At 44.9% G+C, this 23,982-nt stretch overlaps 2 protein-coding genes across 3 annotated transcripts in view; both read left to right on the top strand.

Annotated features, from left to right (window-relative positions):
* Positions 1–7,087, top strand: part of EHMT2 (euchromatic histone lysine methyltransferase 2) — a 40,221-nt gene extending 33,134 nt beyond the window's left edge. Inside the window, exons 21-23 of the mRNA XM_044675266.1 lie at positions 4,344–4,422; positions 4,593–4,768; positions 6,326–7,087. Coding sequence (XP_044531201.1) covers positions 4,344–4,422; positions 4,593–4,768; positions 6,326–6,506 — 436 coding nt within the window. The 3' untranslated portion in view covers positions 6,507–7,087. The remainder of the gene's footprint in view (positions 1–4,343; positions 4,423–4,592; positions 4,769–6,325) is intronic.
* Positions 7,088–7,547: 460 nt separating this feature from the next.
* Positions 7,548–23,678, top strand: SLC44A4 (solute carrier family 44 member 4). Of its 2 annotated transcripts, XM_044673905.1 has the most exons (21): positions 7,548–7,604; positions 9,784–9,832; positions 9,986–10,059; positions 10,165–10,243; positions 11,350–11,449; positions 11,821–11,943; positions 12,170–12,230; positions 14,434–14,524; positions 14,625–14,708; positions 14,998–15,236; positions 15,498–15,597; positions 17,104–17,196; positions 18,077–18,179; positions 18,422–18,693; positions 18,882–18,976; positions 19,164–19,267; positions 19,385–19,458; positions 19,680–19,750; positions 20,414–20,508; positions 20,627–20,711; positions 23,429–23,678. In XM_044673905.1, exons 1-21 carry the CDS (start codon positions 7,571–7,573, stop codon positions 23,551–23,553), a joined length of 2,151 nt encoding a protein of 716 aa, XP_044529840.1. In that variant the 5' UTR covers positions 7,548–7,570; the 3' UTR covers positions 23,554–23,678. The 2 variants fall into 2 exon arrangements, with proteins under 2 accessions (XP_044529840.1, XP_044529841.1); XM_044673906.1 differs by lacking the exon at positions 11,821–11,943.
* The last annotated feature ends 304 nt before the right edge of the window (positions 23,679–23,982 follow it).

The following is a 23,982-nucleotide window of genomic DNA, read 5'->3' as shown; positions in this document are numbered from 1 at the left end:
GTTTTGTACCTCTTATGCCAAGCTGTTAATTCCCTAATTCTTTTCTAAATAGCTCTCACTTTTCCCAGATTTTTCCTCAAGTATTCTAATTCCATTTATAAATTTTTTTTTTACACTTTCATTAAACTCTTGCTTCCTCTGTTCCACCAGGAACATAAATAACTTTATTGTGGCATTCTTTTTTATTTGTTCTTCCAGCCCATGACCTAACTTTGGACTTGCTGTTAGGGCTGGGCTCTGCCACACTTCTGGAATAAAGATCTAGGCTGATCCAATAAAGCTGTCAGCTGGCACCCATCCCTGTTAGAGTACCCCAGTATAAATGTGCAAACTCCTTTTGTGGGTGGTGCATAGCTTGTCCCTGGTGCAGGAGTCTTCTCTATGTACCAAGTAATCCTGCCCTGACTCTGTTCCCATTGTCTGCACACTCACTTTCTGTCGTTTTTTGACCTGGACAAGACAAAGGGCTTCCTTTTATTTTTCTGGATTTCTCCCTCGGGCTTCAGGCTGGTACATTTCATAGTTCTGTTTGAAGGAGTTCTGACAAGAGCTCAGGTGTCTTGTTTCCTGATACTTCCACCATCTAGGTTTCACTCCCCTTATTCTCTTATTTCTTTTCTTTTTCTTTTTTTTTAAACCCTTACCTTCCAGGGCAGAAAAGTGGTAAGGGCTAGACAATGGGGGTTAAGTGACTTGCCCAGAGTCACACAGCTAGGAAGTACCTGAGGCCAGATTTGAACCCAGGACCTCACACTCTAGGCCTGACTCTCAATCCACTGAGCCACCCAGCTGCCCCTCCTCATTTCTTTTCCATCATTTAATGGTCCACCTTTTCCAAAGATCCATCTTTGTAACCAGTGCCTCCACCTCTACCTGTAGCCAGACTTTTGCCCCAACCTGAAAAAACAAGCTACTCCCTCAAAGGCCATCAGTAATCTTATTACCACATTCACTAGCCTTTTTAAAAGTTTTTATCCTGCGGCAGCTAGGAGGCTTAGAGCCAAGCTTGGAGATGGGAGGTTCTGGGTTCAAAGCTGGCCTCAGACCTTTTCTAGCTATGTGATCCTGGGCAAGTTCCTTAACCCTCATTGCCTAGCCCTTACTGCTCTTCTGCCTTGAAACCAATACACAGTATTGACTCTGAGGCAGGAGGTGAAGGGGCTGTTTTGGGTTGTTTTTTGAAGTCATCATCCTCATTCTTGATCATTTCCCTAACACCTGACTCTGTGGATTACTCATTCCTGCCAGATAATCTCTCCTCCCTTGACCTTTATGACATCCTCCTCTCCTAGCCCTTCTGATACCAGTTTGTATTCCTTCTTTCTCTATCTCTCTTTGACTCTTCTTCCTCATCCTACCCCTGAAATGTGGTTATTTCCCCAGTGTGTTTACAGCCCCTGGGCTTCTTTTGTCTCACTCTTTTCAAACCACACACACATTTTCTCTCTCTCTCTCTCTCTCTCCCCCCCTCTCCTTCTCTCTCTCCCCCTACTGTCTGTCTCTCTCCCCCCCTCTTCCTTCAGCCCTTAAAATTTCATCAACTTTTGTGACTTCTGTCATCTCCCAAATCTATATTCACAATCCTGTTATCTCCCTTGACTTTCATTCCCACATCTCCAACTATCTACTGGACGTTTCATTCATAGAAGAGTACCACCACTTCCTAACTGATCTCTCTTCCTCCAATCTCTCCCATGACTCAAATCTGTTCTAAACAAACTATTAGATTAATTCCATTTATTTATCCTAAAGCATCATTATTAACTTGATCATATGTCACTGTCTTGCTCAGAAATATTCAGGAACTCCTCACTTAGCATGGCAATTGAGGCTGCTATAGTCTTATTTTAGTCCCCTCCTTCTCATGTTCTACTTCCTTGTTCTAACTCTACACAATTAAACAACAAATTCAGTTAACATTTATTACACATTTACTGTGTACCAAACACCGTGCTAGGTAAATGATAGGGAAGATGAGATGCAGTCTGTTCTTTCATGGATCCTAAAGTCTGGCAAGGAGGTAGGTACAAACATGGAATTCTAATTCACAGAATTATAGATGTTGGCATTTTTGAGGTGCTAGATAGCATAGTGGACAGAGTGTCAGACCTGGACTTAGGAGGGCCCAGGTTCAAATTTGACCTCAGACACTTACTAGCTATATGACCCTGGCCAAGTCATTTAACCCCCATTGCCTAGCCCTTGCTGTTCTTCTTTCTTGGAATTGATACTTAGAATAAAAAAGAAATACTGGTACTAAGACAGATGGTAATAGGTTTTATTGTTGTTTTTAATGAAGAAGAAAAAATGCATTTAGAGAACTACAACGATTTATTTAGGGTCACTGTTAGCCAGAGAGATCAAGGAAGGGTTCATGAAAGGAAATAATATTTGAGTTGAAAGGATAGGTAAATGCTGCCTTGTGATGGGCTCAAGATACAGAACGCGATGCATTTGGTAGTTTGTTTTGTTTAACTATAACTATTTGGTAACAAGGGTTTTGCTTTTATTCCTTTTTTTCCCCCTCCAACAGGAAAGAAAATATTAACTGAGAAAATAGGAGGCAGTGTGGTCTAGTGGACAAAGCCAGCTTTAGAATCCAGAAGTGATTATTCATTAGTTTCAGTCATGTCTGCCTCTTTGTGACCCCAATTGGGGTTATCTTGGCAAAGATACTGGAGGTGGTTTGCTTTTTCCTCTTCTACCTCATCATACAGATGAGGAAACTTGATGCAAACAGGGTTAGGTGACTTGCCTAGGGTCACACAGCTAGTTTCTGAGACTGAAGTTGCACTTGGGCCTTTCTGGCTCTATTCCTGGCACTCTGCCAGCTACTTCCCATATGAAATCATAAGTCTGGTCAGAAGAGCTGAGTAGGCAGAGCCTATTGGTAGGAGAACATTTCCTTTTGCAGGAAATAATAGCATGAGCAAAATTATGATAGCACTTTACTGGATAGAGAGTAGTTTGGGATTGACTGGAATGTGGACGGGCACTAGGTGTAAAGAGGGATGGGAAAGTGTAGATTGTGAAAAGACCATAAAGGTAGGGAGGTACCAGATTGTAAAGGACCTTGATTAGTCATTCAGCAAGTATCCAGTAAGCTAATTGCTGGCACTTCTGAGTTCTAGAGATCTGGGTACAAAAAATGAAGCCAGCTGTACTTGGTTCTAAAGTGAATCAGTGTGTGTGTGTACTCACTGAATACCAAATTCAAAAATTCAAATTCAAAAATGGAACTTAAACTCTATTTTATTAGGCAGGAAGGGGCCCCTGTTGTATGTAATAAAGGGAGCAGCTAGGTGGCACGGTGGATAGTGCCCAGCCTCGGGTCAGAAAGAAAAAAACTCATCTTCCCAAGTTCAAGCCTGGCCTCAGGTTCTAGCTGGTCACTTGACCCTCTCTCTCAGTTCCTCATCTGTCTAAGGAGCTGGAGAAGAAAATGGGAAATCCCTCCAATATCTTTGCCAAGAAAACCCCCCACGGGGTCACAAAGAGGTGGGCACAACTGAACAATATTCTGGCAACAATATCAAGGATCAGTTGGAGGACTGAGAACCCAGAGGCTTTAGGAAGCTTTTGGAGTTCTCCGAGCTGCTGATCATGAAGTCTGTTGGGTTTGGAGCTCTTCAAAGGCAAGGATGGTCTTTTGACCTTCTTTGTGTCCCCAGCACAGTACTTGGCACATAGAAGGCACTTGATAAAAATTCACTGACTGACTAAGTAGATTGGTGGCAGTGGAAATAGAATTGAGAGAGAAGAGAGATAGGAAATTAGCCTTCTTGTACCCTAAGTGTACTCTACCTGAAATACTCTTCCCCTTCCCTACACCTGTCCAGTATTATCCATTTTAATGGTCCGCCATAAATGTCCCCAATCCTAGGAGCCCACAGTGATCTCTTCTGGATTCCCGTATCTGGACCTCAGCATGAATGGGGATGGGGTGGCCTAAGGAGGATGATAGGAACTTTGAGGGGGAAGGGATGGTGTTCTTTGGAGAAATAGAAAAGGATAGTGTAAGAATAAGTCACAGAAGGAGCAGCTAAGTGGCTCTGTGGATACAGAGTCAGGCCAGGAGAGGGAGGAAGTCCTGGATTCAAATCTAGATTCAGATATTTCCTAACTGTGTGATCTGAACAAATCATTTAACTTCAGTAGCTTAGCCCTTACCACTCTTCTGCTTTGGAATCAATATTTATCATCAATTCTAAGACAGAAGGTAAGGATTTTTAAAAAATAGACTGTTACAGAAGTTTGGGGTACAGGGGTAGAAGAGGGTTATGTGGGACCCTCTGGACAACCTTACCTTCCTTATAACTCCTCTCTATTCCCTGCTGGATTAGGTATGTTGGGGAACTGATCTCAGATGCTGAGGCAGATGTTCGGGAAGATGACTCCTATCTCTTTGATCTGGACAATAAAGTGAGTAGGCTGGGATGAGGGAGGGGGACATCGTCACCTTATTCCCTCTCCAGGGCCCCCCTTAAGTCCAGAGGTGGGTCCGTAAAAGGCGATACAGCATCCGGGATATGCTGAGGGGCCCCGCTCCAGCCAGTTGTGGCAGAGAGGTAACCAATCCAATTTTTCTCCAGGATGGAGAGGTGTACTGCATCGATGCCCGATACTACGGCAACATCAGCCGCTTTATCAATCATTTGTGTGACCCCAATATCATCCCCGTCCGAGTCTTTATGCTGCACCAAGACCTCAGGTTCCCCCGAATCGCCTTCTTCAGTTCTCGAGACATCCGGACTGGCGAGGAGCTAGGGTGAGGGGGATGCAAGGGCTCCCTGGGTGGCTGCAAGGGCAAGGGCCTGGCTCTCCCCAAAGGCATCCAGGAGGAGTCCCTAGAGAGTAGGGAGGCAGCATGAGAGAGGAGAATCACGGGGCCCAGGAGGCCGGCTTCCAGGGGGAGCAGCCCCGTCCCAGAATAAGCTCTACCATTTGTCTACCTGTGTGACTTTGGGAAAGTTGTTGCATCTCTTTTGTTTCTTCCTTAGCTCTAAAATAAGGAATTGACTAGATCAGAGGGGTTTAACATGGAGCCCTAGGGGTAGATGAAGTTGGATGGGGGCAAGCAACATCTTTAATTTCCATTTAGCATCTCTTTCAAGTAAGAAGGTAGGCAGCAAACCACAGTAATATTATACTTCCACCAGGGGCAGCTAGGTAACTCAGTGATTTTTAAAGAGCCAGGCTTAAGGAGCCCCTGGGTGGCTCAGTGGATGGAGAGCCAGGCCTTGAGATAGGAGGTCCTGGGTTCAAATCTAGTCTCAGATACTTCCTAGCTGTGTGACCCTGGGCAAGTCACTTAACCTCCATTGCCTAGCCCTTACCATTCTTCTGCTTTGGAACCAATTCACTGAAGTGCTTCTAAGTGGAAGGTAAGGGTTTAAGAAAAAAAATAAATAGCCAGGCGTGGAGATGAGAGGTCCTGGGCTTAAATTTGACCTCAAACATTTCCTAGCATTCTTGCACTTAATCCCAATTGCCTACCCCTTACCACTCTTTTGCCTTGGAACTGATACTTAGTACCAATTCTAACACAGAAGGTAAGGTTTTTATTTTATATATGAAATATATTTTTTATAGATTAACTTATATATATATGTATTTTTTAAAAACACTTCACCAGAAATTTGTCCATGACACAAAACAATTTAAGAACCCCTAGACTAAATGATCTGTAAGGTCCTTTAGAACCCTAAATCTTATGGTTCTATGGCCTCTCTCCTAACCCCTCAGGATCCCCCAGGGGACTAGCAAAAAGTTCCCTTTCATACCCTGCTCCTTGCCCCCTAAAGGTTTATATTTGCTCCCCTCTCCAATTTTTTTTAACCTATTACCTATCATCTTAGAATCACTACTGAGTATTGGTTCTAAGGCAGAAGAGTGGTAAAAGCTAGGCAATGGGGGTTAAGGGGCTTGCCCAGGGTCACACAGCTAGGAAGTGTCTGAGGACAGATTTGAACCCAGAACCTCCCATCTCTAGGCCTGGCTCTTCATCCACTGAGCCACCCAGCTGCCCCCAATAAAGAAGTTTATAAATAACGTTATGAAAATACAAAGTGTACACACATATACACAAAAGCAGAACCAAGAGAATATACACACAAGAACCACATAAAAAGAAAAGTTAGCAAAAACAAATGCCTCCTCCCCTCTCTAATCTTGGTTTGGGTTTGACATGAAGCTTGGGCCTCGGCCCCTAAAAAGTTGGTCAAAGTGGATGAGAGCTGGGAAATGCCTCTGGGGTTGGGAGGTGGATAGACTGAGTCCTGGAGACTGAGGTCTGGATCCTAAGTTCCTTTGATCTTTCTGGCAGGTTCGATTATGGCGACCGGTTCTGGGATATTAAGAGCAAGTATTTCACCTGTCAGTGTGGCTCTGAAAAGTGTAAGCATTCAGCAGAGGCCATTGCCCTGGAGCAGAGTCGCCTGGCCCGCCTGGACCCCCACCCAGAACTGATTCCTGAGCTTGGGCCCTTAAGCTCCTTCGGTTCCTGACCCCCGTTACACTGACTTCTGGGGGCTTCCCCACAAAGTTTCTTCTCATGGGAATTGTTCTCACCCCCAGAGCTAGCTGCTTTTTTTCCCACCCACACACTGTCCCAAGCCATTCCTGTTTCCTTGTGTCAACTGTTTTGAAAGTGGGATTCTCTCACCATCACCAGGAGTTGAATTTGGAGAGATGGAGTCCTATTCTGCCATAATGATTGCTTCCCAGACCCACTTCCCCACCTTGGGACAAAAGTGACCTCCTTTCTATTCCTCCACAGCCCATCCCCCCACCCCCCCAGTAGAGAGGGACACACACACACAGACACACACCAGACACCCATCACACATACATGCACCTGAAGTTGGAATTGGATTAAACAAAGGGCACCTTTGGGGACCTGAACACCCAAATGAGGTGTGTATCCAGCAACATCCTGACCTCCCCAGAAAGCCCAGGACTGTCCATGTTCCCCCACCCTGAATATCGCCTCCCCCAAATTATCACTTGACAACACCCTACCCCAGGCTCCAGACCTCCCTGGAGATTTTTTTTTTTTCCTCAATAAATGTCTTGGTTTGGTTATAAATTGTCTTGGTCTTGGTGGGGAAGATCCTAGGGGGATGCCTGCTGGGAAGAGGAGGAAGCAGAGCGGTCAGGCATCCCCCCAGGGCTGAATCCAAGAAAGGGGAGGGAGTATGGAGCTGGGCTTAAGGTCCTGCGGGACAGAAGGTGACCCTTGTTCTGGGAGACAGACTCCAAACTTCTCCCCAGAAGAGAAATGGTATTAATTTACATACATTTCGGGAAAGCCCTGAGTATTGTTTCAGGTCAGACTGCCCCAGCCCAGCCCCAGCTGCAGTCACCTCCCTAACCCCCAATCTGGTTCCTGATTGGGTCATGCAAGGACCTGGACAGGGAAAGTTGGTAGGCCAGTGCCGGACCACAGGTGAGTGGGAGGGGTGGGGATGATGACGGCAGCCGGGACGGAGGTGGAGCTCGGAGGCTGGCACCAGGTAAGACGCTAACTCCCCAGAGAAGGCGCCAATTCCTCTGGTGCCTTCCAGTAGTCATGTGGAAGGAAAAAGATGAGGACGAGGCTTATGGTAAGGCTTGGGGCCAGACGCCTAGGACCCTGAGAGAATGGTGGGTCTAGTTAAGGGACCGCAGGGGCTTCAGAATTGGTGGGAAGGGCTAGAGTCCTGGGACTCCAGGGGAAGTACAGGGAAATGAGGAATTACGGAGAGGGTCAGATCCCCAGATTCTTAAGAGGAGCCAAAGGTAAAAAGAGGCTGCATAGACTGGGTGGAGGGGGTGGGGAGGAGGATTTAGGGAGCTGGACCCGGAGATGTAAACTACAGAGTTCTTGGAGGTAGGAGGAAACCAGGTAGTGCAGAAGTTAAAAGGATGGAGTCTCAAAGAACTGTGAGCTTGGGTCCTTGAGAGGTGGATGGAGGACTGGGCTTGTGGATTCCTCTCAGAGCTAGAGGGGAGAAAGAACTCCTGGGGCCCTCTGGAGCTCAGAGAAAGAATCTCAAGAGACTGGACACCCAGGTTCCTGATGGCTGGGGAAGATCAGATTCTTGGATCCTGTGGAGAAAGAACTTTGAAAGTGAACAACCGAGCACCATCTGAGTTACTAAAACGTGAGAGGGGCACTAGAGGAGAGAGGCCATTGAGAGAGCCAAATGCTTGTATCCTTATGAGGAACCAGGAAGGGAGAGGGTGAGTCCTTATGGACTTCCTGGAGACGGCTACCGGTCAATGATTGACCTGCCTAAGAAAGAACAGAGTCCAGGGTAACTGGGGAAAGCAGACACCCCCTTTCCTGACCCTGCTAACCTCTTTTCCCTTACCCATGGCCCTTTCCCATACCTTCCTCCCCTCTCCTAATCCTTCCAGAGGTTTCTTTTTTTGCCTTCCCCTCGTGTGCTTTAAATTCAGGTGAGTCCCAAAGTTTGTCCACAATCAGAGCAAATACGGCTCCACCTAGGTTCAGGCATCACTTAACTTTCTTCACTCACCACTAGAACCTAGGAGCTGAGAAAGAAAGATCTAGAAGCCCTTGAGGCTAATGGCAACCCAAGGGTTAATTCTTTGTGTTTCTACAATCTGGAGTCCCAAGACAAAACTGATGCCCGCCTCTCTGTCTCCCTCCCAGCAGCTGCTCTTCATGCCCTGAGGGAAGGAGTGAGGAATTCATACTGGAAATTCTGGCCCAGAAGGCTTTTTTCTTTATTAGAAATTAAAACTACCAAGAGGGAGGCAAATGGGGGAGGGGAGGTTAGAGGACCAGAGAGATTAATGGAGACTGGAGAGAAGATTGGATAAACCAAGAATGAGAGAGGCCCAAATGTAGGAGAGAGACTCCTGACTCTGGGGAGAGGGAGAAAGGTGAAGGCTATTTCCTGGGCTCCAGGCCATGGAGGTGTGAACCGGAAAAAAATAGTCTGATAAGCATATAGATGCAAGGTGGGGCTGAGGAGGAGTTCCCACCTCCTGGTAACCTGGCGTACCCAATTCTTTTCTCAGTCCTGCATTCCCTCCGCAGTCTTGTCGGTCTCCTTCTCAAACCCATCTCTCTCTGGTTTTCTTTGCCCCTCTTTTTCTCTTCTTGCCTATCTAGCTGTCTCTCTATCTCTCTATTTCTTTTTGTCCAGCTCCTTCTTTCTGTCTCTTTTTGTCTCTTTCCCTCAATCTTTGTTTCTATCTCTGGCTGCTTCTCTGTCTCTTTTGTTCAACTCTCTCTCTCCTCTTGTCTATCTGTCTGTCTCTCTATCTGTCTGTCTCTTTTTGTCTAATTCCTCCTCTCTGTCTCTGTTCTGTTTCTGGTTGTCGCTTTGTCTGTCTTTTTGTTCATCTTTCTCTGGCTCTCTCCTCTGCCTATCTCTGTCTCTGGCTATTTCTTTTGATCTATCTCTGTTTCTTTTTGTCCAACTCCTCTGTCCCCCCTGTTTCTATGTCTGTCTCTCTATCTCTCTGTCTCTTTGTGTCTGTCTCCCTCCTGTCTAGCTGTCTTTGTTTATCTATTTCTGCCTTTATGTCTCCATCTCTGTCTCTCCCAGTTGTTTTTTTTCCTTCACCCTGCCAGTAAAGTTTGACACCTGTGAAAGGGGCTTCTGAGGCAGCAACAGGGGAAGGATAAAAGGGCTCTTGGACTAGCCCTTAAGAAGGAAGGGAAGGAATTTGTTCTGGGGAAGATAAGGCTGACCCACAAAATGACAGCCATTAAAGGCTAATAATCTATGTGGTTTTGAGTCTGCCTTCTTTCATTCTCCCCCTCAGGGAAGCCTGTTGAATATGATCCATCTTTCAGAGGTCCCATCAAGAACAGGTAATATCTCCCACCCCCACAACTCCTATCCCCTGATGTACTCACATACACACCCATACAATGATCTTTCCAAGTCTCCAGCATTTTCCTCCTTCCTCACTGCTTTGCCAAAAAAAAAAAAAAATTCTCTTTTCCACCCTTCATTCTCCCTAGGAGCTGCACTGATGTCATCTGTTGTGTCCTCTTCCTGGTGTTCATTGCAGGCTACATTGTTGTGGGAATTGTTGGTGAGCTTTTCCCTTCCTAGAATCTAAAGGTGGAGGGAGAAGGGTGTGTGACAAAGAGATTTAAGATCTGAGTGTCCTTTGCCTCTCCATTTCTTTGTCCCTCAGCCTGGTTATATGGAGATCCTCGTCAAGTTCTTTATCCCAGGAACTCTACAGGGGCCTATTGTGGGATTGGAGAGAATGAGTAAGAGAACCTGAAGTCCCTGAGAGAGGAGCTGAGGATGGATGCTCTTCCACTAGAAATTAGTTCCCTCCTACCTTGGAGAATCCTCCCCCCAACCTTCAAGAATCACCTTGAGTCCCACCTTCTCCAGCAAGCCCTCCTGACTTGTTCTGCCCACAGAGCTCTCTCCCTGCTCAGGGCCCCTGTTGTTCGGAAAGTTTGCACTGTATCATTTGGCTTACAGTTGTTATATGTTTTGTTTAGGTCTGTGTGTCTTTTTACCCCCTAGATTATAAACTCTTTAAGGGTAAGGCTCCTCCCCAATAGCTCAGGGCTTGGAATCAAACAGTTAATTGTGGGCTTCTTTTGTCTTCTATAAAATAAGAGTTTGTACTAGATCTTTAAGGTGCCTACCATCCCAGGTCCTGTGGGTCCAAATCAGTTCAACAAATACTTCTTAAATGGCCAACTCACTAGACAATACAAAAAAAAAAAAATGAAAACTAGCCCAACCCTTGCTCCCAAGGAGACTGCCATCTAGAAAATCTATAGTATAATATATTAGAGTTTAAACCTTATCACCTGAGAGATTCAGAGAAGGAGGTCATGGTACCTTGGAGGAAGTACTGATCCCAGACTCAGAGAACCCAAGTTCATATCATGCCTCCTAAGTTTACTTGCCAGTATTGCTCTCAGCAAGTCATCTGAATTCCCTGGGTCTCCCTTTGGCCATTTGTAAAACAAAGGAGGTGAAGTAGATTTTTTTTTTTTTTTGTTGCTGCCACTTGAGTTGTATTGGACTCTTTGTGACCCCATTTGGAGTTTTCTTGGCAATGATACTAGAGTGGTTTCCTTCTCCAGCTCATTTTCCAGGTGAGGAACTGAGGCAAACAGGGTGAAGTGACTTATCCAGTGTCACACCTCTAGTAAGTATCTGAGGCCAGATTTGCCCTCAGGAAGATGAATCTTTCTGACTCCAGGCACTGTACTATGGTGCCATCTAGCTGCCCCTTGGAGTAGACAAGCCTTTGCAAAATCCAAATCCCCTCTAGACCTATGAGCTTCTGAGCCTCTTAAGTCTGTAGCTATCTGACCCAGGTTTGTGGTCCTGACCTCTCTCCTTACAGAAAGAAGCCATACCTCTATTACTTCAATATCATGAGCTGTATCGAAGCTACTAATATTATTACTGTCACTTCGAATGGATTTCAGTGCCCTACTGCCCAGGTCAGAGGCTGAACATAGGGGGGCCCCTTAGGGAATCCCATGTCCTCTCCCACCCCCTAAGGGACCCAAAGAGAGCACTGGATTAGAAACCAGAAGACCTGGATTCAAATCTCAGCTCTGTTACTTAACCTATGTGACTTTGGAAAAATTACCTAACCTCTCTGGTCCTTCCCTCAATTCCTCTAACTGGAGGAGGTTAGAATAAATGGTCTTTAAGATCCTCTCCAACTCTAATGTTCATCCTTTGCCCTGAGGGTCCTCTTCCCCAACCCTTGGAGAGCCCCTGGGGAATCCTGGCATTCTCTCACTCTGCCCCTTTGAGACTCTGGCAAATAGTTCCCTACTGTAGCCCTCCTCTCTACCCTTTGCAGGTCTGTGTTTCTTCCTGCCCTGAGAAGTTCTGGGTAGTAAACCCTGAGCAGTTGTATCAGACTGTGGAGGATGTCTTCAATTCATCCATGATCTTCTGTCAGCCCAGTGTTGATCCCCAGATGGTAAGACGTCTTTCCACACAGACACAGACACACATGCATACATATCTACATACACAAGCTATGATCCCAAGTCCTGCCAAACAACAACCAAAGCCTCTCTGAGAAAAATATAGACTGGACTATATGAGATCCAGTGGAAACTGAATCTTCTCCATATTGCTCCTCCTTTAGTGGGGTGTATGTGTAAATACATGTATGTAACCATAACCTTCTCCTTTTTCCCCAGAAAGTGATTTCAAGTCTGCAGTTGGAGATCTGCCCTGCTTTCCTCCTCCCCTCTATTCCAGGTTAGTAAATGATTTGTCCTTTCACAAAACTATACAGATAGAAGGATCTTTAGAGTCTCTAGGCCAAGTGCTTCAGAGGAGGAAATTAAGACCCAGAGAAAAGGGACCTGTACAAGGTCACTCAACAAGTTAGAGGCCATCAGAACCCAGGTATTCTGCTTCTCTCTGTCCAGGACTATTTCCCTTGCACTTGACCTTCATTTAACACCAATTTATTTGCCATTGTGCATCCAGTGTGGCTCAGTGGATTGAAAGGTAGGTCTAGAGATGGGAGATCCTGGGTTCCAATCTGGACCTAGACACTTTCTTCTTGTGTGACCCTGGGCAAATCACTTAATCCCCATTGCCCAGTTCCTACTGCTTTTCTGCCTCAGAACCAATACACAGGATTGACTCTAAGATGGAAAGTAAGGGTGTTTTTTTTTTTTAAATTGTGCATCTAACATATGCTTAGGCTAGCACTCCACACTAATATCTCTAGCTGCCCAATTGACCTCTCTACTGAAAGTTCCATAGTCAGTTCAAACTCAGCATGTCTAAAATAATTTTCTTTATCTTTCCCCTTAAGCTCCCCATTTCTCCTAATTAACTTCCCTCTTTCCATCTAGAGCACTACCATTCCTCCAGGCATCCAAGTTTAATACCTTAGTCACTCATTCACTCACTCAATTCAAACCCCCCTCACCTCTCCTGCCCCCATCCACTCTGTCCACCACAATCGGTTGTCAAGTCTCGTCCTATTTACTTCCTCAGTGTCTCTACTAAATGAGACAATCATCCTAGGGTAGGCCCTTGTCACCTCTCACCTGGGTCATTATCATCGCCTCCTAATTGGTCTCCCCAAATCCAGGCACTCGAAGCCCACTTTGTTTGATATTTGACAGAAAAACCACTTTATAGTGCAGCTCCAGCCTTTTCTTTCAAGTTCACTACCCTTGAGCACATTGCTTTACAATTAAATTATGCTACTTAGGCTGTTCCCTTTCCACTTTCACCCCCTACACTTGAAATGCTCTCTCTCCTCACCTCCACAACTTCCTAAAGGAATTCACCCACTTTAAAAGACTTTTCCTGATTCTACCAGCTATGACATGGTTAGGCATGGAATGAAAACTTGGTATTCCTGTGTAAAAAGAAGAAAGAATAAATGCAGAGACCAATTAGAAATAACTATTGCAGGGGGACAGCTAGGTGGCTCGGTGGATTGAGAGCCAGGCCTGGTGATAAGAGGGTTCAAATATGACCTTAGACACTTCTGAGTAGGTGACCCTGGACAAGTCACTTAACCCCCATTGCCTAGCCCTTACTATTCTTCTGCCTTGGAACCAAAAGGTAAGGGTTTAAAAAAAAAAATACTGCAGAGGTCCAGGCAAGAGATGATAAGGGTCAGAACTATGGTGGTTGGGATATAAATACAGGTGAGGAGGTAAAATTGATTGATTGGATGTGGGAAGGGGTGAGGAAAGGAAAAGTGAGAATGAAAAGTCCAAGATGACTCCTAAGTGATTGGGAGAATGATTAAGTTTTGGAAGAGGAATAGATTTAAGGGGAAAGATAATGATGACTATTTTAGACCTGTTAAGTTTAAGATGCCTATGGAATATCCCTGAGTATTAGGCACTTGATCATCTGAGAATGAGATTCATCAGAAGAGATCTTCAGGAGAGGAAGGGCTTGGATATATTGATTTTGGTGTCACCTGATTGGTCAACTCCATGGGAGATGATGAGATCACTAAGAGAAAGTTTAGAGCTGGTTGCAGCTAGATGGCTCTGTGTATTGAAAGTCATGCCTAGGTTGCAATCTGGCCTCAGACACTTCTTATCTTTGTGACCCTAGGCGAGTTATTTAATTTCCATTTCTCAGTCCTTATCATTCTTCTGCCTTGGAACCATTACACAGTTTTGGTTCTGAGGTGGAAGGGAAAGAAAGCACAATTGGGGGGAGAGGGAGAGAGAAAGAAAGAAAAAGAGAGAGACAGAGACAAGAGGGCCCAAGGTAAGCAACAGATGGGGACAAAACATGATGAGACTGAAGGAGACTGAAATCTCTGAAGTAGGACAAACCCATACCAAGGTTTTTGTTGGCTTCCCAAAGGGGAGCAAGAGCCAACCACCCTTACATGCAGCAAGTATTTATTAGCCAGGGAGTTGGGAGCCAGGTACCACATGATTCTGACCTTCACCGAATTCTCCCTCTCCAGCTCTGGGCCGATGTTTTCCTTCCGACATTAAATCCGTGGTTCTTCCTGATTCGAACACATTGAACACAACCAATATTACTCAAGGCATCGAGTGAGATATTCCTCTTCTCTTTCCTCCCTTATCCCTGTTCTTTGCTTTCCACCCATTCTTTGGCCTTCATATTTAGTTTGACCCTCATTCTTCACTTCAGTGGTCTACTGAACACCCTTAATGCCCGAGAAATTAGCATCAAGATTTTTGAAGATGTTGCACGGTCCTGGTACTGGATCCTCATGTGAGTTGCCATTTCTCCAGAATCCCCCATCCTTTTCTTGGTCTCTTTAGGAAGCCAGAAGGTACCCCCCCAAGAAATCATGGGGATATTGGCTTAGAAATAGAGGATGAGAAAAATAAGAGAGTGGAAGAGCAACCTGGGGTCATTGAGCTGAGTAGGCTTGGAAGGACTGGGAGAGAGAAATAGCACATAGGCCTTATGGGCCAAGGAAGGCAGTATCAGGATCAGTGTGAAGAACACAAGAACTTCAGGATCATCCATCCCTCATTCCATCCCTTCCTATCCTCAGTGCCCTGGCTATATCTCTGGTCTTGAGCTTGTTATTTTTGCTGTTACTTCGACTTATGGTGGGGCCCCTGGTGCTGGTGCTGATTTTGGGGGTGCTAGGGGTTCTCGCATATGGGATCTACCACTGTTGGATGGAATACAAGACACTTCGGGATAAAGGAGCCCCCACCATTTCCCAGCTGGGCTTTACCACCAACCTCGCCGCCTACAAAAATGTGCAAGAGACCTGGCTAGTTGCCCGTGAGTCATGCCCTCCCCCCCAATACCCCAGATCCCCAAGCCCTCTAAAACCCAGCCAAGGCCTATTCCTATAATTTGAGCCCCCATCCACAAAATCGCCTACCTTTTCCCCCATACTTGTTGCCAGATACTGGGTATATTGCTGACCTTTCCCAACTCTGTTAAGACTTTAGGGCTGGTGGCTGTAGTCCCTAGTGTACTACCTCCCTATCTTCTCCGCCATTTCTGTAATGTCCCCACTCCTCTCCATTTCTCTCATAGTGATTGTGGTCTCTGTGCTGGAAGGGATCCTCCTGCTGCTTTTGATCTTCCTCAGACAGAGGATCCGGATAGCCATTGCTCTCCTTGAAGAAGCCAGCAAGTTAGTGGGGAAGAGAATGGGGAATGATTTGAGATGTGTGAATATAAAAGTGAGGAAGGAGCATGGGGCTGGGAGTGGGACAGAAACGAGTCAAACAGGAATGGCCAATGACTTCGGGAGAAACAAATGTGTGAAGAATCAGGGAAAGGGAAAGAAACTAGTATTGGAGCAGAGGGTATAAAGGGAGGAATAAAATGGGATCTGGACTCTGTAGGATAGGGAATCATTCCCATTTTGAATGGTAGGGAACTCCTATAGCTGTAGCTGGACAAAGATTCAGGGAGGCAGCTAGGGGTGGGGAGATGCCCCCTGGTAATCTCTCTTCCCCTTGAAGATTGTCATTGTTCATTATGGACTACACAGGGTGCCCAGAAAAGTCTTAGTGCAGTTTGAGTTTCTTTTCCACTCACCTATGCACTCTGTGCTTTTTCTCTCTCTCTCTCTCTCTCTCTCTCTCTCTCTCCTTTTTTTTTAAGATCCTTATCTTCCATCTTGGAATCAATACTGTATATTGTTTCCAAGGAGAGAAGAGTAGTAAGAGATAGGTAGTGGGTTAAGGGGATTAAGAGACTTGCCTAGGGTCACACAGCTAGGAAGAGTCTGAGTTCAGATATGAATGTAGGACTCTCAGTTTCTAGGCCTGGCTCTCATTCCACTGAGCTAACTAACTGCTCCTATTCTCCCCCTTTTCTTAAAGAAAGGAGCATGGAGCTTTAAGCATTTTAAACCTAAGGAATTTTATGCCTTTTAAAGCTTAAAACTGCAACAAAACTTTTAGGCATGAATTATATTTAGATTTTAATTTATTTCATTGTTGTGAATGCTACTTACAAACCTCTCTGTGTAATTCTCATCCAAGTTTTCATAAAACATCTGCAAAATAATGTATCCTCCACCTGTGGCCCTTTTAGAATCACAATGATAACAGTGTACCCCTCAAACTCCATTTGTTGTCTCTATCTCCCTTTTGTGGTTGATCCACATTTTTCTAGGCATACATTGGATTTTTTTTAAAATAACCCTTACCTTCTATCCAGGACAGAAGAATGACAAGGGCTAGGCAATTGGGGTTAAATGACTTGCCCAGGGTCCCAGAGCTAGGAAGTATCAGAGGCCAAATTTGAACTCAGGACCTCTCATCTCCAGGCCTGGTTCTCTATTCAATGAGCCACCTAGCTACTTCTAGATAATAGGATTTGGAACTAGAATGGAACTTAAAGGTTGTCGAATCCAACCTCTCATTTTATAAGTAAGGAAACTGTCCTCAATGTCTTTTGCTCCACTTCTGGCATACAATTCATGTTACCAATCATGACTTTCATGGGACCTATATTCTAACTGTATGAAAAATATGGAGGAAGGGAGAGCATGTTTGGGAAGAGGAGGAACAAAGGGATGGGAGTGGTAGGATAATAATGTATATAAATAATGCTGAGAGACCCAGGGCAATTACTGGGAGATTAAAAGAAATGTTTCCTGGTCTATGAGTGAATGTCTCTTTTGCAGGGCTGTGGGACACATGATGTCCACCATGTTCTACCCGCTGCTGACATTTGTCCTCTTGCTCATCTGTGTGGCTTATTGGGCCATGACAGCTCTGTATCCTCTGTCCCAGCTCCCCTAGGCACTAAACTCCTGACTCTTGTGCTCCTAGCAAGCCCCAGGCTATAGCAGGAAACTGTGTGTCTCCCTTTGAATTGAAGGAGCCTTGTTGATAATGAGGGAAGCTGTTGTTTCTTCATGACAAGGTCTGAAGAAGCATCTTTTCCTAGCCCCAACATGTTCACTAGTATCATAGGATTTAGAGGTGGAAATAGTTATTTAGTCCTTTTACAGATAAGGAAATAGGTTGTGAGGTGGTTAAATAATATGTAAGTGCCTGGTACACTTGTTGTTTTTCATTCATTTCCATTGTAGCTGATTCTTCATGACCCTATTTGGAGTTTTCTTGACAAAGATATTGGCTCGGTTCTCCATTTCCTTCTCCAGCTCATTTTACAGATGAGGAAACTGAGGCCAACAGGATTAAGTGACTTGTCTAGGGTCACACAACTAATAAATATCTAAGACTAGATTTGAACTTGTGAAGATAAGTCTTCCTGACTCCAGGACCAACATTCTTTTTTTTTTTTTTTAAACCCTTAACTTCTATGTATTGACTTATAGGTGGAAGAGTGGTAAGGGTAGGCAATGGGGGTCAAGTGACTTGCCCAAGGTCACACAGCTGGGTTGAACCTAGGACCTCCCATCTCTAGACCTGGCTCTCAATCCACTGAGCTCCCCAGCTCCCCAGGACCAACATTCTATACTTTGTCACCTAGCTGCCTGCCTATAAGGACTTCATAAAGGCTTGCCCAATAAAGTTTCCTCAAAATCACATAGGTAGCAAGTAATAGAACCAGGATTCCAACCCAGGTCCTCTGACCCCTAAATCCAGCCCTTCTTCTACTATCCCATGCTTCCTTGACTTCTTCCCTGGGTATCTGGCCACATCTGGACAACCTCGATATGGATGGTGGGCTCCCAATTCCAGTGACCCAGGCTGTCAGGATGTAGTCATCAATGAGACATGTCAACCCCTGGTAAGGAAACTCTGGGATAAGAAGGATATTTAGGAGGGAGAAACTAGAGAACAGGATGGAGATTCTATTGTGCTTCCTAAAGAGGGTGGCCTCACAATGAGTTAGGAGATAAAAGGGAGGGAGGTCTAGGATGGAACTACCCTAATGGAATTAGAATGAGATTATTCTTCCTTCCCCTTTCCTAGCACAGTGCTGACACAAAGACTAATTAATAGCCCTTTCCTATTTCTTTTCCCTTTCAGGTCAATTTTTCCAGTCAACTCAATTTCTCCATCGACAAGTGCCCCGGGCTAACTTGTCAGTTCCTCGGTTACTCCTCTTCAGGGCTAGTCCAGCGTACACTATTTAATCTGCAGATCTATGGGGTCCTAGGATTGTTTTGGACGATCAACTGGGTGCTGGCCTTAGGGCAGTGTGTCCTGGCTGGCGCCTTTGCTTCCTTCTACTGGGCCTTCAACAAGCCCAAGGATATCCCTACCTGGCCCTTGGGAGCTGCTTTCATAAGGACTCTATGGTCAGTGTAGCTCAAGGAGATGAATGCTTGAGACTTTCAGAGAAATCAGAAGGATTGAAACCAAGGATTCTAAGAGGAGAGACCTGGGGACTGGAAGAAGGGGGATGCCTTAGTCCCTTAGGGGAGAACAGGGAAGGCTTGGATTTTCAAGTGAGTTTAGCCCCTAACAGCTGGTCTTATCCCCTCAGTTACCACACAGGGTCCCTGGCCTTTGGAGCCTTGATCTTGACTCTAGTCCAGATGGTGAGGGTTATCTTGGAGTACTTGGATCATAAACTAAAAGGTGGGAACAGAGGGATCAAGTACCTGAGGTTTGTTGAGGGGGTTTGGGGGTGGGTGGAGCTAAGCCTCATGCTTCAGTTCTGTATAGAGGGGAGGGTTGGCAGCTTAGGGGACTCCTGATGAGAGAACCTGTGACCAGGCACTTAGATCTTCCTCTCCTCTCTACCCCACATCACTCCCACCTGCAGGAGCCCAGAACCCCCTAACCCGATGTCTTATGTGTTGTCTCAAATGCTGTTTCTGGTGTCTGGAGAAATTCATCAAATTCTTAAACCGAAATGCATACATCATGGTGAGGCCTCTGGGACTCTGTGCCCCCACCCCTATGTCCACCCCCAACAGCAGACAGTATAACTACTGAGAAAGCAAATGTCTTAGGAATCTTCCCTTCTCGTTTCTCTACTCCCAGATCGCTATCTACGGCAAGAATTTCTGCGTGTCTGCTAAGAATGCCTTCATGCTGCTCATGAGGAACATTGTCAGGTCTGCGTGTCAAATCCTTAGCCTCACTCCTTCAAACCTCCTAAGATCCATCCCCTGGCTCCTGCCTGACCTTAAGGAAACTCTTATGCAGAGAGATCCTCCATCCTACTTTTCCTCCAAACCCCTAATCATTCATCTCACCCCACCATCCCATCTCTGTAGTTGCTTTGTTCATAACCCTCCCCTTCTCCAATGATGACTTCCCCAAATTCTGCCAACAGAGTGGTCGTCCTTGATAAAGTTACAGATTTGCTGCTTTTCTTTGGGAAACTGCTGGTGGTAGCAGGAGTTGGTGAGTAGGGGCAGAAAATTTAGAAATAGAAGATACTAGAGGCCATTAAGGAGGTCAGTATGTTGAGAGCCAGGCCTAGAGATGGGAGGACATAGGATCAAAACAGACCTCAGAAACTTCTAGCTGTGTGACCCTGAGCATGTCAATTCCATTGCCTAGCCCTTACTACTCTTCTGCCTTGGAACCAATGCACAATATTGATTCTAAGATGGAAGGTAAGGGTTTAAGAAAAAGAGAAATAAAAGACATTAGAGAGATTACCTAATCCAACCAACACTCTCTTCCCCCTTGTTTTAGAGGAGAAATCAGAACCCAGAGATGGAACATGACTTCATAGGATCCACAATTTAGAGTTAAAGAGAGCTTAGAATTTTTATTAGGAATATAAGGCTATAGAAGTTAATTGCCTTATCCACAGATACATAGGCATACATACAGAGAAGTAGAGGCAGTAGGAAAAAAGAGATCCTGTTCCAAAGCCATTTATTTTGTCACACCACCTCATTGGAATCTGGAGGGGCCCTAGTAAATGCAATTGTGTGTGTGAAAGAGGGGTAGAAAGTCCAGGACTAGAAGAGATGAGCCTATTTAGGGGGAATGGAAGAGGATGAGAGAGAGCTACTTCACCCCTACTACATGACTTTTTCCTCCTCCTCTCTCTAGGTGTCCTCTCTTTCTTTTTCTTTACTGGCCGAATCCCAGCCCTGAAGGAGGAATTTCGTTCCCCCAACCTCAATTACTACTGGCTCCCCATCATGGTGAGTCACTTGCCTCCATCCCTATTTCTTTGGACCTGAGTGTTCCCACCACCTTAATTTTCCCTCCTCCAAGGGCCCTTACCCTTCCAAGTCCCTGTTAACATCCTCTATATTCCAGATCACTATCCTTGGTGCTTATGTCATTGCTTCTGGCTTCTTCAGTACCTTCAGCATGTGTGTAGATACTCTCTTCCTTTGTTTCTGTAAGTATTTCCTCCTCCTCGAAACATGATTTTGCTCCTCCCTATGAAATTCCCCCAATATATATCTGTGCTTTCAACAGACTGGCATATCAACCCTCATCATGTACCCCTAGAGGAGATTTGGAAGGGGAAAAGTCTTGATAAAAATGGTGAACAGAAGCCAAAAGGCAAGAGCCAGGGGTGTGGGTAGGGGGGGTTGGATTCTGGCCCAAATCTCAAATTAATTTGACAAATAATAATTAAGCATTGGTTATGGAGTAGGCATTGTGCAAAAAGTAAGAAAGTCTCTGACCTCAAGGAATTTATATTCTACTGGGGGAATACAACACATAGGGACAAATAACCTAAACACTAAAAATTGGGGTAGGAATGGCATCCACACATGGAAGCCTTTCCTAAAAAGATGGCACCTGAGCTAAGCCCTGAAGAAAGAAAAGGATTCTGGAGATAGATATAAGGAAAGTGTTCATTCCAATCATAGGGACAAAGATAACTTCTGCAAATGCAAGGAGATGGGAAATGGGCTACTGAGGTCTGAGGAAAGTTAGTAATCCACTTTAGATGAAACAGAGAGCACTCAAAAGGGAATAGTAATATTATAAAAGACATGAAAAGTGAAGAATTTTAAACTTCCAGATAGAGAAGTTTGTGTTTTTTCCTAAAGGTAATAGACATGAAAATTCTTTTTTTTTTTTTAAACCCTTATTTTCTGTCTTAGAATCAATATTGAGTATTGATTCCTAGGCAGAGGAGCAGTAAGGACTAGACAACTGGGATTAAGTGACTGGCTTGGTCATCCAGCTAAGAAGTGTCTTAAGGCCAAATCTGAACTCAGGACTTCCCATCTCTAGGCCTGGATCTCATTCAACTGAATCACCTAGCTGCTCCTAGTACCATGAAAATTCTTGACCAAGAGAGTGATTAGGTCATACCTGTGCCTTAAGAAAATTATCTTGAAAGCTATATGAAGGATGGATTAGGAAGGAAAGAGACAAGCCAAGGAGAGCAATTAAAAAACGATTTTAATAGTTCACATGAAAGGTGATAAGACCCTAAATAAGGATGAGTTAAGATTGTCAGAATTTAGCAACTGTTCAGATATAGAAGGTGGAGAAAGAAAAGTCAAAGATAACCTTAAGGTTTCAAACCTACATTACTGGGCATATGATGGTGCCAAAAATAGAAATGTCAAAGAGGAGGTTTGGGGCTTGGTAAGACAATGAGTTCCATTTTGGACATATTCAATCCAAAATGCTGATAGGACATTTGGAAATGTCTAGCATGCAACTGGAAATGTGGAACTCAGTAGAAAAGTTAGGGCTGGATATATAGATTTTTGCTAGGGGATAAAGGATGGTTAAAAAAAGAAGAGAAGAGGATATTGAACAGCGCCTTCAGGTACACAAGGGGGGAATAGGGGGATAAGATTAATAATGATCCAACGGAGGAGACAAAAGAGCTAAATCTTAGATTTAAAGGCAATTCTCAGGAGGAAGGCTCTCTGAGAAAACAGGCTTTAAATCAGTTCTACAAATATTTGTTAAAGCTACCACTGTGAGCAGAACACTGGGATAAGATGCTGGTAGAGATACAAGTTTAGGCAGAACACTTCTGGGTTCTCATTGAGCCTTATTTTCTAAGAAGGGTATGGAAATATGGTACCCATATGAAATTTAGAGAAGTAAATATTACACATGTAAAATACACATAGATCTTAACCCTAGGAGAGTTCATAACCCATAGTTTTTGGTATTTTATGAACCTCTTTCCTCATAACGGTGCAAGCTTGATCATAGCAACAATTATAGCTTGAATTTATATAGCACTTTAAGGTTTGCAGTGATTCACAAATGTTGCCTCATTTTATCCTCACAACTCTAGAAGGTAGGTGCTGCTGTTAGCCTCATTTCACAGATGTGGAACCAAATCAATTACACAAAAATTTAAATTACTTTCCCAGGATCAAAAAGCTATGAAGTGTCTGAGGCCAAATTGGAATTCAAGTCTCCATAACTCTAGGTCTGGTGTTCTATACCTTGCATCACCTAACTACTCAGTTTTCTAAATAAGAAAACTGAGACTCAAAAGGGAGGAAAGTGATTGTACACAATAAATTATAAAGTGGCACACCTAGGATGAGCAATGCTGGGCAATACCAGAGAAAGGAAATATGCTTGTTGGGAACCTAGAAAAGGCTTCATGCAGGCAGTGGCATTTGAGCTAGGCTTTGAAGGAGAGGCGGGCTCTCAAAAAGATGAAGAATTAATAGGATGGAAAGATATAGTTAGAAATCAGGACTGTGAATAAGAATGGGATGAACTCGCCCATTAAAAGAGGATAGTTTGGACTGGAAACCAAAAAGTCAAGAGTGGGGGTGGGTTGTTGTTTTTTTTTTTTGGGGGGGGGGGTGCTGGTTAGCCCTTATTAAGTATCGGTTCCAAGACGGAAATTCGATAAGCAATTGGATTTAAGTGACTTGCCCAGGGTCACAGGGCTAGAAAGTGTTTTGGGGCCAAATCTGAACCCAGGACCTCTCATTTAATGGTCTGGCTCTATCCACCTAGCTGCCCCAGTGGGGAGTGTTTTGAAAGAGGTTATACTAAGTGAACCAGGGAGGACCAACCCCTAGAAGCCCTTTCCTCCTGATTGGGGGATGGGGAGCAGAAGGGGCCTGGGAGAGGGTAGAATTCACGGAGTGCTTCTGGCTCCCGGCTCAGTGGAAGACCAGGAGCGGAACGATGGCTCCCCGGAGAAACCCTACTACATGCCTAAGAACCTCATGAAGATTCTGGGGAAGAAGAACAAACGCCCCTCTGGGGAAAAGAAGAAACGGAAGAAATGACCAGACCTGGCCTCAGAAGCTTTCTCCCCCGCCCCAATCCCCAACCCCATCCTCACCCCTGGGCTTCCAGGTAGAGATTTTGTAATCTGCAGATTTTATTAAAAACTGATTCTTTTTTTCACAAATTGACCGTCTCATTCATTCCAAGACCTCTGTGGCTTTAAATTGGTCCCCATCGGTCCAGGTTCTGGGGCTAATCAGAAGATCAAGGAGCTTCTCCCTATTTGCTTTAGCCAATGAGTTCTTGCTAGTCCTGTGACTCATAAAGTCGATTAGGCCAATTGGAAGCGCCGTTTCCTAAAGATAGCCAGTGAATCATTAGTAGGGTAAGAGGGAGGCGGGAGGTGGAAGCTCTCTGTCCAATTGGGGACGCCTCGGTGAAGTCCGTCACAGGGGAAGGGAAAGCGCCCAAGTCTGTAGGGCACAGTC

Source organism: Gracilinanus agilis, chromosome 4, assembly GCF_016433145.1.
Source record: "Gracilinanus agilis isolate LMUSP501 chromosome 4, AgileGrace, whole genome shotgun sequence".
Taxonomy (NCBI): Eukaryota; Metazoa; Chordata; class Mammalia; order Didelphimorphia; family Didelphidae; genus Gracilinanus; species Gracilinanus agilis.
The sequence above is the reverse complement of the archived record's forward strand: the minus strand, read 5'-3'. Positions and strand labels throughout refer to the sequence as shown.